Source organism: Apodemus sylvaticus, chromosome 4 (assembly GCF_947179515.1).
Source record: "Apodemus sylvaticus chromosome 4, mApoSyl1.1, whole genome shotgun sequence".
NCBI classification, from domain to species: Eukaryota; Metazoa; Chordata; class Mammalia; order Rodentia; family Muridae; genus Apodemus; species Apodemus sylvaticus.
In genome coordinates, this window is record NC_067475.1 from 1812068 (window position 1) to 1829686 (window position 17619).

The window sequence follows — 17619 nt, forward strand, 5'->3', positions numbered from 1 at the left end:
TGACCTCCAAAGGTTCATAAATGTAAATGCATAATCACCAGGGAATTGCACTATTTGGAAGTATGGTCTTGTTGGAGGAAGTTTGTCGTTGGTGGGGGGCTTTGCTGTTCCCAAAGACCAAATAAGACCTAATTGGTCTTTTTCTGCTGCCTATGGATCCAGATGTAGAGCTATTGACTCCTTCTCCAGCACCATGTCTGCCTATGTGTTGTCATGCTTCCTGTCATGCTGATAATGGACTAAACCTCTGAAACTATAAGCATGCCCAAATTAAAAGTTTTTCATTATAAGAGTTGTTATACACATAGTGCCTCTTCACAAGAATAGAACATTGGGTAAGACAATAAGTAATTTTAATTGAAAGAGAGCTGTTAGTCTGACCTTTCTAGGTTAACCTGCTTTCTATCCTAGTAAGGTATTTAATTTACTCCCTTGATGAGTTTATTGATATGTGATTGCTCTTGATATGTGAAACAATCAGCCAGAGCAATGCTTAAAACAAACCTTCATTAATAGCACATGATTAAAGATCAATCTAAAAAATAAAAAATAAAAACCATATAAGAGGTTAATAGTTAAATAAAAATCTTTATTTTCTAAAAGTCTTGACACGTGCCCACCTGTCAAGATTTTGTGTTTTGTATTTTGTTGTAGCTGTTATAACAGGGTTCTGTATGTTTGAACAATAGATTTTTCTCTATTCCGGAGACTATAAATCCAAATCCAATGTGATTTTTCCTGAGATCTCTTCTTGGCTTACAAGTACTCTTTATATGGAATGTTTTCTTGTCATAACTACACCCATCAATTTTATTAGGGATCTCCCAATCAGCTTGGCTTTGATCACTTTCTTAAAAGATCTACCTCTTACATTCTGAAGCGTCAATATTTAAGCTCCCACATGAGTTTTGTCAGAATAAATACATCTCAGAACAGTATATTTAGAGGTCCACTTACAGATTCTAGTTGGAAAGCATTAGGATGCATAAAGCAGCAGTAACATGAGATGCTATGTCTTCTCATGCTTTAGCAATAGGTAATAAATTTTATGCTCAAGAACCTGCTTATTATCTTAACAAATTCAGACAGCAAATTAACTAGAAGCTCTAATAAAATCTTCATCTTGGTGATGGGAATATCCCAAATCAGATATGTATCTCTCACTGGATATAGAGTATCTTATAAGTGCATCTCTTTGTCTACCTCTATAATTTTCTATGTATAATGAAGGTAAAGTAAAAGAAAACATCATTTTAGGATCAAAGTTGAGGAAACACATCATTCCCATCATCCCCAAACAGCTGCTGACTGAGGACTTTCAGAGACTTCCTAGTGGAATACTTCTGCTAAAAGACGAACAGATGGAATTTTTCATAAAGCAAAGCCCACTCTAGAAACAGGAAGTATGTTATTTCTGTTTTTATTGTCTGACTTTAGACTGGAATAGAGTTGGATTTATCAAGTAAACTTGGTTCTTCCCCATGTTTTTAGGTGAATTTTGGCTAATAATGTCCATAGTTTCTGTCAGTTAGTAGTATTTGCTTGTTCACTAGTATTCTTTGGTATACATTTCAGACTTATCACTTTGGTGCTTCTAGATTACTCTCCAATGCACTGATTTTTTTTTTCAGATTACAGCTGGAATTTTACTTATGACTTCTCTCAGCCACTATTCTCAGAATATGTCTTGTAGACATAAACTCCCTAATTAAGTGTATTTCTAATTTCTTCTTTATGTTTGTCAGAGTAGCATTTTTACCTGTAGTTTCTCCCAAAATTATACAAACTACCATTGCCGAGATGTCTGGGTTAGACTAACCCATAGCATTTAAGCTTAATGGCAAGGAAGGTTGGTAAGGAGTATCTCACCTTATCATAGCCTGAATAGTGTATACAGAATGTAGTAGAGATAGAGGAGAGGAGAGAACAGTACCAGGCACATTATTCCTGGACATGTTGCCTGTTACCTGCTTATACCAATGAACTCTGTTTCCTGTTATTTCCTCCACTTGCCAATGATGCCATCAATATACCACTCCATCAGTGGATGAAGCTGTCAATAAGGCCAAAGTTCTTGTTATCTAATCACTACCTTCCACAGGCCCCACATTTATTTTTTAAGACTTATTTATTATTATATGTAAGTATACTGTAGCTGTCTTCAGACACTCACAGAAGAGAGTGTCAGATCTCATTATGAATGATTGTGAGCTACCATGTAGTTGCTGGGATTTGAACTGAGGGCCTTTGGAAGAGCAGTCAGTGCTTTTAACCACTGAGCCATCTCTTCAGTCCCAGGCTTCACATTTAGAACTACATCAATGGGAGCCAAACTTTCATTGTGTGACTTCTTGGGGATTATTTCAGGTTCAGTCCTGATACCGCCATTTTACAAGAAGGGATGTATTAATTCAAAAAAAAAGTCTAAGTTAATGCTTCAAGAAAATGCTATTTGTTTTTCATTTCTTAAGTGAAAATAAGTGAAAATTTCCAAGGAATTAGAAAAAGAAAGAGGTAAGGTAAAGAGAGGCAGTTAATGCCTAGGATGCTAGACACAACCCTTTCTCATGGCTAGATTGTCCTTCTTCAACATGCTAATGATTTGGTAGCAGTCAAAAGAACAGTTGCAGAGACTATCAAAAAGTTAGATTTGGCTGTCTTAGTAGACAGCAATAAATAAATGGAAAATTGTATTGTTTAAAAAAATAATGGAGTCATCCACTTATTACTTAAGTTTCCTAGAAACACACTACCTAGTCCATTTAACAAAATTTATAGTCCAAATATTCCTCTAAAGCAGACTTTCTTCAAAGCTTTCCATTGTATAACAATCCTTTTCATCCCAAAAGCTGATTAAATGTTGATAAATATCCGTAGTTTTAATGATGTCCTAGACAAACAGTGTCAGTGCAATGAAAAACATAAAAACAAATGCCATCATGTCTCATAACAGTATAGTCATAGCAAGCAGATTAGGAGAAAGAAGACGAATAAACAGAGGGGGAAATAAAGGAATAAAAATAAATCACACTGCTTCATAAAGTTAAAAGGTCCATAGGTGGTTATACACCTCAAATTTGATCTTGTCAGCACTTCTGTGTTACTGAATTACATATAGTGAAGAATATTTCAGAGTTTACATAGGATTAATCTGAAAGACTAAAAGCATAATCATTTTAAAGGAAATAACTAACTCATAAGTTCCAATTATCTAAGATAGAAGCTCATCAGTCAGTCCATAGCACTGTTTATGATGAGATGATATTTTGCACAGAATTACCAGTTGCTTTCTGTATGTGGAGTTACTTCAGAAAAAGTTACACATATGTGAAAGATTAGAAGGTGCCTTATATTGTCTAGTTATAAAACTTCCTTCATTTGGGGTTTTGTGTATCTATACCACCTAAGGACATATATGCTATTTTATGAAATATGTTCTAAAGGATAATATTGAGTGCATTAGCCACAAGATGTTGTTGACATGCCAAGAACCACAGAAAATGTTGCTAAGAGAGAGGCAGAAAAAGTATAACTGAACAAATTTGACAGAAAGATACTGAAGGCTCATTCCACTTTTTTTCTATTTACATTTTTGACTAGAAATAGTTCTGCTGAACTAGCCAGGTTTTTTTTTTCCATAACATTTTTCAGACTTTTTTTAAATTTAGGTTCTCCACAGGAGTCACAGCCATATTTATGGTTTTGTGTGTTGATAGACTATTTCTGTCAACTGAAATGAGTCCTTTTTGTCAGTTAATACTGAAAATTATAGGGATCTGTTGATTCCTACCCATACATTGTTTTATTGATTCTTCCCAATGTCCCTTGTAACAGCTAATTTTAATTCACTACTTTTGTGCAAGTGCTGTAGGCTCTTAATTATTCTTACTTTAGCCTATAATAATAATTATGTATATTTTTGATAATAATATTCTAATATAACACAAAATCCAGAGCTAGAAGAAGTCTTACAGCTAGAATCTTTGACATTGATGAACTCTAAATCCTATCCACTGTCTTACAATCTCTGTAATCTCGGGCAGTTTAATCCATGAAGCATTTCTAAGGCTCTAAAATCTCATATTTCAGACACCAAGGTGTCTTTTTAAATAATTTTTGTTAGCTTACTTTGATCCCTTCCAATTATGAGCCATTAAGATAAGAGAATTTGTTTGTTAAAATGTGATTTTCATTGCTAACTACATGAACTTCTGCAAGTGCCTTTCCATGGAAACTGACATAATCATGTGATATAATTTAAATATTTTCAAATGAGATCCTGCAATAATTAGAAAATCAGGAAGTAGCAAAGAGACACAACAAAGAATAATCTTAGCAGAACCTTAATAAGCCCATAAAGATGAGTGTCCAAGAAAAAATGAATTTATTATGTAAAATCCCAAAATACGTGGAGAAATCAGCAACTGCAATAGACCTGACCATGAATCAATCTACAGAAGGGAGACTCAGAAGAGTCATAATGCAAAGAGCTCAGATACCTGAATCTTCTAAAGTGAGTGTCTCAAGAAATGTACATGGAATTGTGAGAAGAAAATGGATTCTATAAAAATAACCAGATGAATTTGTCAAACCAGGAGAGGAAGTTAAACAAGAAACCAGGAGGATACATCCATCAGGCTTCCAAGAACAGGAAGCTGCTTCCTTTGTGTGTAAGGGAGGAGCACAGAGGTCAGAGCAGATGGAAGCAACTGGCATTGAAGCTGTAACCAGGGAGCCACAATGCCAGAAACAGCACATTCAATGGACTATCAGGTGCAATAGTCCTTCCTTAATGCTTCACATCACAGAGGTGTCCTAAGAGCTACAAAATGTACACGTTTTCAGATCACCAAAAACTGTACCCATTAAAAAAAAAATCTCCTGAATCATTTTAAGGAAACCTTTCAAAGTTCTTCAAAACTAAAATAAAGTCGTTTTGAAAATAGATATTTCAGTGAGTAATAGTAAGCAATTATTCAATATGTAAGTTTATCTAGACATGTAAAAAAAATTCAAGATCGAAGCAATAATGCTACAGTCATTAAGGAAGATACAATGAGTGTTGGATGAAGTGTGGCTATTTGGAGAGGCACTATCGACAGAAGAACATCCTAACAAAAATGGTCAGTGAAGGGGTTTCACCAAAAGAATATTGCAAATGTAACTAACTAAGGCAAGAGTCTGTAACATTTATGCGAATTCAGTCAAATGAGCGTAGATAACACGGGATCAAATGCGAGAGGGAAAAAAGAGATGAAGAAGAATTACGAATGGTCACACACAGGACCTAATTGGCAATTGTAAAGACTGAGTGAAACAGAAGTCCTCAGTGTTAACAGAGAAATCTCACAACTTGAAAGGCCTCAAGGGAGCAAGAATAAGCAGAGAGGATTTGACATTTTTCAAATGGAGAATGTATTCACCTTTTTCAAGAACATCTATAGCAAGTTCTTCCTACCCTTGGGAAGAAACTGAAAAGGAAGTAAGAGGCACAGATGCTGCAGCTGAAATTACTGTGCATCTGGTATTTTCTAGCAATCCCACAAAGTATTAGGATAAAGAATAAAAGGTTTGGAGGGGTTTATTTTGTACTTGTTTGGTTTTGACTTGGTGGTGATGTTCCAGTATCTTACACAAAATCATGTGAAGTCCATCCAAGCTATTCAGGGTGCTGCAATGTTCACTGAATCTTAAATGGAGACTCAGTTCAGGTTTTCCCAGAAACCCATCTTCCTAAATAAATTAGGCATTGTGATTATTCTTTCTCTTTAGTAAAGGAGACCACATGTTCTATTTCCTCATAAAATACTGAGATTAAAGTATTTTATGATCTGAAAAGTGCTAGAAATTATCAGTGTGATCCGGAGTATTGTGTTGCATTTTGTTCATGGCTATCAGACTATTCACTAGGTTAGCCATGGTGGTCTGTCTACCTGAAAAGAATATACAATATCTTTGCTGCGAATGGTCATTATCATATGCAAAATTCTAGGGAAAAAACTCTAGAATGTTGTTCCAGTGGTCCTGAGTAAAAAGACTGACCACTGAATTCTTCTCAAAAGGATAGTGGGTTGAAGGCAAAACTTAATGTATATCTGACTATAAAGACTGATGTCCTTTTATATTCTAGGTAATGGTGTATTATTGACATATTTTTGTATATTTCCAAAAGAATGACATTTATTCTTTGATGCCAATCTCATCCATTTTCCTTCAAGAAATAAATATTTTGTAGTCCCTCCATGTTTTTCTTCTATGTCTATAAGCAGTTACTGCGGGCAATATTATTTTCTTCTCTGAAATAGAAGGCTCCACAGCAAGGCTAAGTAATGTTAATGAGAGCAAAAAAAAATCATCTTCTAGCACAGTTCAAATCTGCAAGAAGCAGAAAGTCTAAGTGTGAATCTTGACCTTTCTATAATACATTGACCTCAAAGAATTCTTATGAGACTGTATAGAGATATAACCATAGACATTAACCTTGTACTGGAGCAAACATTTATATCAAATTCCATTCATTCATTCATTCATTCATCCATTCATTCATTAAATATCTTGAAATAAGTACACCATTTTCAATGGGTTTGGTGAAGTTCATCAGATATGACTTCTGCCCAACCCCAACTCTGGAGTAGGATGAATGCATACAGTTTTGAGACAGTAGATCCAGGATAGCCGAGAATGAGAGCAAGGTCACTGGAGCTTCTACGACAGGAGTAGAATATGTGCTCTGATGACTTTTGGCATATCACTCATAAATAATAACCACTCAAAACATGGCACTTAAATTATCACAAATGACACTTAAATTATTACAATTATATAATATTTCATGATTTAGTTGCTGGACATATTTAAATCTCAGACATGTTAAATAGTCATTTTGTTAGAACTTCTCTAAGGGAAGCTTGTTGTCTCTTGTACTACCAAATTTGTTTACAACACATATTCATAAAAGATAGCAGCCTTCCATTATACAGTACTACTACCTTAATGGACAAGAAAGCACAACATCTTTTCTAAAACATAGAAGAATAAAAATTAAGGCAAAACTCAAATTCTGGGTTTTGAGGACCTTGACTTTTCTCTGTTGCTATATATGTTACTGTTAATCATCGTGGGTTTTTCATGATGCATTTACTTGATATGTCTGCAGAGAAAATTATATACTGTTCATATTTAGTGCTGGCTTCTTTTTCTATAAAAAGTATAGATTTTCATGACTATTTAATGGTACCTATCAATTTTCTATTCTGTTTTTTAAAGAGGGACAAGGGTTGAACTGAAGAAATAGTTAAATTTCTAACACTCACACATGAAGACTTGAGTCAAATCCCAAGAACCAATGTAAAAATATATTCACATAGTATTCAGCACATGGACAGATAGGCCACAGGAGTTCATTGGCCAATCTGCCTAGCCTAACCCAGGTTCAATGAAAAGCTCTGTCTCAAAGCTTTATAGTAAGCAATCAAGGAAGACCTCAAATGTTAGCTTCTTTCCTCAGCTTGCCTGTGTTCATGTTTATATGGCATGCCCTATGTACCTATGGACACATAATATAACAAACAAACAAAAATGAAATAAATTGAAATTAAAGATTCATTTTACAAGTTGGGGGAAATGTACCACTATGTTTGCTGGTTCTCAAGGTACGTGATACAGAAATATAAAACAGTTTCCTTTCTGAAACCATTGCTGATTCTTGCTCTTTGAGAAATCACTGCTATCTTCCACAAGACAAACTGACTCATTTCCAGATCCACAGCCTTTTGCTTGTATTTCTGGAGCTGAAATTTCACTTTTTATAGGTAGTTCATTTGAATGAAATTCATTCTCCTCAAAGTGATCTTCCTTTTCAACTTTAACTTTTCCTTAATGTAGGTAAGTCAACATGTTTAGGCAAGATAACTAAGCACTGATTATTTCTATGCTGTCATTTGTGGTTCATGTTGGATCCACATGAATACTCAATTGTACTTGTCACATGTGTTCTCTGGGAGCATACCCAGGCTCTGGCGATCAGACTGCTGTGGTTTGGACTCAGATGTCCTAAAAAAAAAAAAAATACCACTGATGAACCAAGACTATTTCCATTTTACCTTCATCTCTTTCATGAATTCAAAGCTAAATAAGGAGACTTGAAAGTCCAGGAAGTTGATGGTTTAAGAGCATTATAGAAATCAATGTTCATAGTATGTTACCACTATGCCTTTTGGCTTTATATTTTCCTTTTCCGTATGAGGGTATACATCTCTGTCTACTATTATTTCTAACTATAATATAACAATCATCTTTTTATCTGCATAACCATGCTATGATTCATTTTTAGTCCTAATTTGTTTAGATTTCTACAGATCATTTTTGAAGTTGAAGTTTTAGTTTGAAGTTGAAGTTTGAAGTTGGTTTTAAACTAGAGAACAGTTGTTCTCAACCTTCCTAATACAGTGACACTTTAATACAGTTTCTCATGTTGTAGTAATCCTCAACTATAAAATTATTTTTGTTGCTATTTCATATTTGTAATTTTGCTACTGTTATAAATCATAATGTAAAAAAAAAATTGGCAAATAAAGGTTTTCCAAGTGTGTCACAGCTCATAGGTTGAGAAACACTGCTATAGAAGCATAAGTTATATTGTACTGGCTAATTGTATATCAACTTAACACAAACTAGAGTCATTTTCGAGGGAAGAATCTCATAATAAAATGCACCTCCCTAGCCTTGTCTGTGGGCAAGCATTTTCTTAGTTGATAATTGATATAAAAGTTTACAGCCCATTGTGGGTAGTGCTACCACTTGGCTGGTAGTACTGAGTGCTACAAAAAAAGTGAATGGAATAAACCACGAAGAGCAAGTCAATAAGAATGATTCCTTCATAGTCTCTGCTTCAGTTCCTACCTCCATATTCCTGCCTGGAGCTCTTGCCCTGACTTCCTTTAAAGACAGACTGAGAGGTGAAACTATAAACTGAACTAAGACCTTTCCTCCCCAAGTTGCTTTTGGTAATGTTCTTTTATTGTATCTATAGAAAAGTGACTGAAATGGGTATTTTCAGTGCTTTTGTGATGATTAAATACTTCCAGACATGCTAATCTGAAAAGCTATAGCTAGGTGTAGTTATTGAAATTCCCATTATAATAAACTAAGAGTCAAAATAATTATTAAATCCCAATTTTAGTTCCTCTGTAACACTAGTCAGTTTAAAATCCACAGTGGCTGTGCATAGCCAGCACAACTGTCCTACATTCCTATTCTCTCAGAAACTTATATAGCAAAAGCCACATTAAAGGGAGACAGACTGGATCTAAATGTGTTACCATAAACAAATCACTTGATGTCATCTCTAAGAGAGAAGCTAGTCAGAATGAAATGGTCATGACAGCTGGGTGGTGGCGGTGCACGCCTGTAATCCCAGCACTCTGGGAGGCAGAGGCAGGCAGATTTCTGAGTTCTAAGTCAGCCTGGTCTACAGAGTGAGTTCCAGGACAGCCAGGGCTATACAGAGGAAACCCTGTCTTGAAAAAACAAATCCAACCCCCCCCCCCCAAAAAAAGAAATGGTCATGACAGATAATGGATCAGAAATCACTTTACTCTGTAATCACCAGACTTTTAATCTCTAGCTCCTCTGATGGATCAGCAGGCAATGTGGCAAGGGCTTGCTGTCTCTTTAGCCGTTCTTCATTCTTATGGCATCCATACTAACTGTAGACTTGTTCTGGGCCTTGTGCCACACTTCTTTATTGGTGAATGACTTTATCAACTAAGTAAATCCATTAAACTTCCTCCTTGCATTTCTAAATATGTATTTGAGGTTTTTAGGAATTCTCAAACACTGAACAGTACCTTTAAGAAACTGACTTCAATAACTAAATCTTCAGTGAGCATCTTTAGCTTTGGAATAAGGTGAGGGATTGTTTGAAGTTTCTCAACTGATTGACACTTGGCTACATTAGAGAGACATCCAACAGGCTTTAGGGAGACATCAAACAGGTTGTAGACATCTTTTGCTTACATATTACAAATTCCTACTCATGCTGTTTGAAATTTACATGGATGTTCATATTTCTCAGTAAAAAGACATGTGGGGGCACATTTTATAGATGCCTACTCTGTGGTCATCACACTTCATCTCTCATTGGATAAATGGAGCTATTAACACACCCCACTGGTAACATACCAAGCTAAAAAATAGATGAGACAGTTCCTTTGCAGAGTACTGGAGTATTCCAAGGTTCCAGCCTTGGTAACTTTGGCCATATAATGTACACCATGTACCACAATTTGCACTGGTTGAAGAGTTTGCATAAATATCAGTGTGATCTCCAGAAGGCTGGAGTGTCAGTTATATAACATTGTGGACATGAGTGCAAGTCTCTCAGTGGGCACAACATTTACAGTTCTGAAGAATGAAAGAATTTTAATGCTTTCAATGTTTGCTTCCATTACTGTGTGATGTACATAATTTATAGGACATTTCTTTGGCTCCAGTTAACTTTTTAGTAGTTCTTGAAGATAAAATATCACTGAATTAAGCAGACATCAAGTGACACCAGGACAACAATCAAAACATAACATGGAATATTATTACATATTAACAAACAAATATGTATGTTTATATATTGTTGTTTGATCTGATGAGGAGCTTATACATTAAACTTTCATACATCAGTATACAGCTAGTATAAATTTTGTGTTTATGAAGGATTTTTACATCAATTAATGGTACTTTAATCAGTAGAATAATAGGCTTACTTTTTCCATATAATCATGGACATAGAATAATGAGGTAAAATCAGACAGCAAAGGCCAGGAAAGACAGGCTACATCTTCCACAGCCTGTGTAGCTATGAGTAAGTAACTGAGAAACTCTAAGACTTCACATACTCACTTTAAAAATGTTCCTTCTGGACATTTCACTGGATATTGAATGAACTGGGTAAATTGTGAAATATTATAGATGCTTCCTTAGTATTCCTCTGGTTAGAGAATAGTTCTAAATTTTGAAATGTCAAATAAAATGAAAAATAAAAAGGTATTTAGCTCTTTAAATACTATATGGATAGCAGGACATTTTATTCATGCAAGTATTCTTAGATTTTTATTTGTCCTCTCTTAAATGAACTGATTAATTGAAGTACACTATATTAACATTTTTCATCTCTGAAAGCTGGCATTTATTATATATGGTTGTTTCAGGTTTCTTCCTTTTTGTATGTATATGGTTTTGATTGATTCTCTCTCTCGCCATCTTCCTGTCTGGGCCCTGTTTATACCCTTCTAGCCCCAGTAATCCTAATCCCATTCTATTATCACATGTCTTCTACCAGTCCCATAACTTTCTTTCTTCCTCTATGGGACCTTTCTAATTTTCTGGTCATTAATATTAGCATTGTTCATTCATGTATGAATATATTTGCCTAGAAATTAAAAACTAGATGAAGTACGATTTGGTATGATTTGGTTTATCCATCTTCCTGTAAACTTTATTTTTTTACAGCAGAATGAAATTCCATTGAGTGTATCAACCATATTTTCATTATCTATTTGTCAGTTATGGTCATCTAGTCTGACTCCATTTCCTGGTATTGTGAATAATAATGATATGGGGATGCATTCTCTGTGGTGGGATGTGGAGGCCCAATGCTTTATTCCAGGAATGGCTTAGCCAGGTCATATAGGTGTTCTACTTTTAGTTTTTTGAAGAAACGCATACACACTGATTTTTATAATGACTTCTCCAGTCTGCATTCCAGCCAATGTTGATTAAAGATTCCTTTTTCCACATTCTCTCCAGAATTTGTTACACTCTGCCTTTTTGTTGTGGTCCTTCTGACTGAGGTAAAATGGAATCTTGAAGCAGTTTAATTTAGGTATCTCCAATGGATGTGGGTGTTTTCTGTTTCCACAATGACTAAAACATTTCCTTCCTCAGATATTTTTCTCCACAAGGCCAAATGTTTCTTTTCTCTTCTGAATGAACGGAAGTGTTGACATTTTTACAAGCACAATAGACACAAAAGTGTTATTTTATAGTTTCGTTTCTATTTGTCAAGATTTCTATTCAGAACCATTCCTTTACCTGCCCTGTTGCCCTGTCACATATCATAAACCACCTCATCTATGTTGATGTATCCGATCCTCACAAAAATATACTAGAACAGTATCACTTTACTGATGAAAAACTGAACCAACACAGACTGTGTGAACAAGGTTCCCTGATGCCATCCTGTAAGACATGGCCCCCAGTCAGCAGTCAGCATGAAGCCCACCCCATCTCACCCAAGCTTTACTCCTAACATTGCCTATCTTCTGACATAGGTGTTTGGTGTGCCCAAAATGCAACCTCTGGCAACTAGGTCCTTGTATGCCAACTGCAACTATTCAAGTGCAAACTCTCTGAATCTTGAAATATATTCCCCATCATAGTTATGTGGGAATGAATTTCTGTTCTCACATAATAGAGATATTAAGAAAAAAAACAATAGTTTTCTCAAAAGTGGTTTACACATATTCCAACATGGATAACTTCTTGTTTTATATCAGAATTTAGTTATGGTAAGAAAAACTGGTTTTTAAAAAAAAAACTACACAAGGGCCAAGGTAGAATATTTACCTACTACATTTAAGACCCATGTTAAATCCCCAACATTAGAAAAATACTTTTACACATTTATAGAGACATTGCAAATGCAAATTGTAGTTGCTTCATTTTAGTACATTGAATTTATAAATACTGGTGGATATTCACTTAAATTATCATTAGAGTGTCATGGAAATTGATACATTTTCTCAATCAAATTATCAAAATTGTATATTGAATTGACTCAAGAGTCAGAAACTGAAAAACTGGGTAAGTTTCATTTTCATATATAAGCCTCATGGCAAAAGTTAGGATTCTCTTTCAAGAAACAAGCACATTGTATCTTAAAAAAAAACATAAGAAGTATTTATTTAGTAACATAATAATAAAGCAATTTAGAAATAAGAACATGAAATATGTTTGTATTAAAATTGATCATTGTAATCATGATCATGAAAAAGAAAATGGAGTCAGGTGGTGGTGGCGCACACCTTTAATCCCAGCACTTGGGAGGCAGAGGCAGGCAGATTTCTGAGTTCAAGGCCAGCCTGGTCTACAAAGTGAGTTCCAGGACAGCCAGGGCTACACAGGGAAACCCTGTCTTGAAAAAAAAGCAAAAAAAAAAAAAAGTGAAAAAGAAAACTTAATGCTTGTAATGTTGATAATGTTATTATATATATGTACATAAAATTGTTCATATATTATTTATATATCCTTGTTATTTATATATATTTTTGTGAAAAATATTTTTAGTATTACAATCAAATAATTTTTATTGGATATTTTGTTTATTTACATTTCAAATGTCATTCCCTCTCCCAATTTCCCCCGCATACTCTCAATCCCATCCTCCCTCTCCCTGCTTCTATGAGGATATTCCCTCAACCACCCACCCACTCCCACCTCCCCACCCTCCCATTCTCCTACACTGGGACATTGAGCCTTCACAGGACCAAGGGCCTCTCCTCCCATTGATGCCCAACAAGGCCATCCTCTGCTACATATGTGGCTGGAGCCATGGGTTCCTCCACGTGTACTTTTTGGTTGGTGGTTCAGACCCTGGGAGTTCTGATTGGTTGCTATTGTTCTTCCTAAGCGGTTGCAAACCCCTTCAGCTCCTTTAGTCCTTTCTCTCACTCTTCCATTGGGGACCCCGTGTGCAGTACAATGGTTGGCTGCAAGCATCTGCCTCTGTATTTGTCAGGCTCTGGATTCAGGCTCCTGTATTTTTCAGGAGACAGTTCTTTCAGGTTCCTGTCAGCATGTACTTCTTGGCATCCACAATACTGTCTGTGTTTGGTGACTGTATATGGGTTGTATCCCCAGGTGGGGCAGTCTCTGGATGGCCTCTCCTTCAGTCTCTGACAAACTGTATCTTAAATCCTTCAGGTCCCCCTTATGTTTTTGCCATAGTACCATCATTATTTTAAGATCAATAACTATTCCTCACCTAAAGTAAATTTCAAATGGAGCTAAGTTTCAAGTTATAATTGCATATTCTGAAACATTTTCTTTTTGTTTTGTTTTGTTTTTCCAGACAGGGTTTCTCTGTGTAGCCCTGGCTGTCCTAGAACTCACTCTGTAGACCAGGCTGGCCTAGAAACTCAGAAATTGGCCTGCCTCTGCCTCCCAAGTGCTGGGATCAAAGGCGTGCGCCACCACTGCCTGGCCATTTTCTTATACTTTATAGACATCTACACAAGTACATTAGTATGTATACATGGTAATAATTATTGCTACTATTAATAAAATAATAGGAAGAGGAGTAAAATACTAGTACTACTAATAATAAAGAAATCCTTTCAGATTCACCCAGTAGCATGGAAAGATGTAGAAAGTCCACTCCTGAAGACTATTCTCTAAGGTGTTCAGGACATATTCTTTTTCCTAAAGGATGACTTTAGACTTTTTACAAATGATTTTATTTTCAAGTGATTACTCTTTTTTAATAGTTTCACTTTGGACTAATTTGGATGTCTGATAAATTATCACAGACATAATAGCTAAATGATAGGTATGTACAATTCATTATTTTGAGGCTGAGAAATCCAAGGTCATGGTGCAGGTAGTTTTGCTTTGAGGCAAGGCCTTTCTGATGACAGTCTTCTCACTGGGCTTGTAATGGAAGAGAAAGAGATCTCTGTTCTTTCTCTAAAACTTAGGAGGACAGTGATCCTGCTATGAAGACACCACCGTTATAGCATCCTCTACATCTACTTCTAAATCTAATTACTTCCAAATACTTTCATGTTGGAGTAAGGAAAAAAATTCATTCTTAACAGACTCTTACTAGACTGTGCATGGGCTTTGTCCACATGGTATAGTGAGCGTGTTTGTGTGTGTGTGTGTGTGTGTGTGTCTACATACATATATGTGCACACACATGTGGATGCCAGAAGACAAAGTGTGCTGCCATTACTTAATCTTCTTTGTGTATTTGATACAAGACTTCTGTCCTGAAACTTATTGAGTAGATTTTGCTGGCTGGCCAGCAATCTGACAGGATCCATCTGTCTGCTTCCCCAGCACAGGAATTACAAGAGCATGCAACCACACCTAACATTTTTACATAGTTTTTGGAGATCAAATTCAAGTCCTTGTGCTTATAGGGCAAGCACTGGCATTACTAAGCTGTCTCTCTAGTTCCACCTGATGTTTTTAACATTTTAAATCAATATAGCTTTTAAAGACCAAACACTCTCCAGCTTACCATGTGCTATGCTCCCTTGTCACCTTATTAGTTAAATAAATCCTTATTTGTTAAATAAGGTGACAAGGTGGTACAGAGTGGGGTGCAAAGCTTCTATCAGTATTTAATCTCCAATTTGATGTTTCCATTATCAACCAAGATTCAGGTATTAAAACACTCTTGGTCTTTTGTCTTATAGGATGGAGAGCCTAATACGGGGAAGGAATCCCCCACAATATCAGAGAAGTCCTTGTAAGGAGGCACGTGCAGCACTTCGGAAGAGGCCTGAAGAGGAGTGTAAGTATGTCTAATCAGATTAACCATGTTATAGGTAGAATCTTGGTGAGTGGCACACAAAAAAAGAAAGAATAAAGACAAAGAAAAAAGAAAGAGAAAGAAAGAAAGAAAGAGAGAGAGAGAGAGAGAGAGAGAGAGAGAGAGAGAGAGAGAGAACAGGTTCACTTTAAAAAGTTCAGGCAATTCAGAGATATATTCAATAAATATGTTATATTGACTTGATTTTTTTAATTATAACAAATACAAGTGCCACAAGCATCCTCTGGTACTTTAACAACTTTTCATGGCATATGAATTTTGTGTTAAATGAGAACAGAAAAGTCCACACAGTACTCTAAATCTTTCAAAATCACTATATGTTATACATACTAATGTCCTGAGGTAAAGAACCTTATAAAATGTGCTTAAAATCAACATTTTACAGTTTCCTTTGCATTACAGTCCTCTTTTGAACATTTTTTTCTTCCGTAAAATGCCACAGTCTTTGAAAAACACTGTTACTAGAGAATTAAATGCCTAAGGGTAAATGCAGACCCATTTGTCAAACTGAAATATTTGATTTAATGGAATTTAGTAAAATGTTTTGAAAGATAGATTTTATAAGTGACACTGTAAAGACACTTTAATCCAGCCTCAAATTATTTTATATTAGAATGTGTAGTCATCTACTGAGACTTCATTTAAATATTTATATTCCATAGCATATAACAGATTGTTGGAGACTTTTGACATGCTATTTGCATTTGAAGTTTGTCAGATGACTCATGATACTAACTTTTCTTGTGGTATTTGCATGGAGTTATTTTCAGCGTACTAAATTATGTTCCATTATGACAAACATTCATCTGAATTTTGTCCAATTTTAAGAACTTACATTTCTTAACTATAAAGTTAATGCTGAGCTACACAGACATAGATGGCACAGTAGATTATTAACTTTACATGTGGATTTTAAAATAGTTTGAAGTGTGAGTAAAGTCAAGTACACTGCCCACATACTCAGCAAGTGAAGTACTTATACTGTGTGTTGTGTAGTAACATCAAGAAATACTTTTTTTGCAGTAACTTCTATGTCATTCACAAGAGTGTTGATCTTTCACATGTGAATTTATGTCTCTTAACTCTATAAACAATATTCAATAAAAACTAAAATGTGAAAGTGAAGGTGCTATTCAGGAAAAAGTACTTATGAAGACCTTAGCTTTTAACTATTATCTCTGGTACTGAATTCATAGGAATCATTGGGATTTTTCCTCTTTTATGGTTCAACACCTCATCTACATCTCTGTTATAGGCTTATACATTTAACTTAAAAACTTGGAAGATATGTGGATACACTGATAGATGGTTCCCAGGTAGTTGGTGTTTAATATATAGTGATTTTTCCATGAGTACTCTTTTAGCAAATTATATAGGCCAATGTTTACTCAACTGCAGTTTACCATGGTATTCATCCTAATGACTATTTTTGTACATACAACTTTATGGAAACATTGGCATTGCATATTTGTTTAGATGTTCTGCAGAATTACTTTTGCCTACACAGAAAGACTCAGCAGTAATGACTTAGGCCAAATGTTCCACAGAGCAGAGCCAAAGTCCACTGCCTAGTTCTTCATAAGAAAAAGAATTTGTTTATCTATGTGGTTTTGTTCTTTAAGACAAAATCTCACTTGATAACCCAGACTGGCCTCTTGTCTCAGCCTTCTCAATGCTGGCATAATGAGCCAGCCATTCCAGATGTCTTGGGAAAGATTTGAACTCCTGTCTGAAAAAGTGATGCTTAAATTATGGCATCTAAGCCAACAGCAGATGAATCACCTGAGAACTCATTAGATGTGCAGATTCAAAGGCTTGTGGGCAAACTTGCTGAATTAAATATCTCTTCAGACAAGAGTAGTGATCTATACTTTAAAAAGCCATGTTACTGTGATGCAAGGGTAAGCATGAAAGCCACCATCCAAGCAAGTGATTGATGGCAGATGAGATTAAGCCATCAAACACACAAGACTAATGATGATGGAGATGTCAATAGATATATTTCATAC

At 35.4% G+C, this 17619-nt stretch overlaps 1 protein-coding gene across 1 annotated transcript in view; it reads left to right on the forward strand.

Annotated features, from left to right (window-relative positions):
* Positions 1 to 15474: 15474 nt before the first annotated feature.
* Positions 15475 to 17619, forward strand: part of Lrrc7 (leucine rich repeat containing 7) — a 412448-nt gene continuing 410303 nt past the window's right edge. Inside the window, exon 1 of the mRNA XM_052178844.1 lies at positions 15475 to 15571. Coding sequence (XP_052034804.1) covers positions 15475 to 15571 — 97 coding nt within the window. The remainder of the gene's footprint in view (positions 15572 to 17619) is intronic.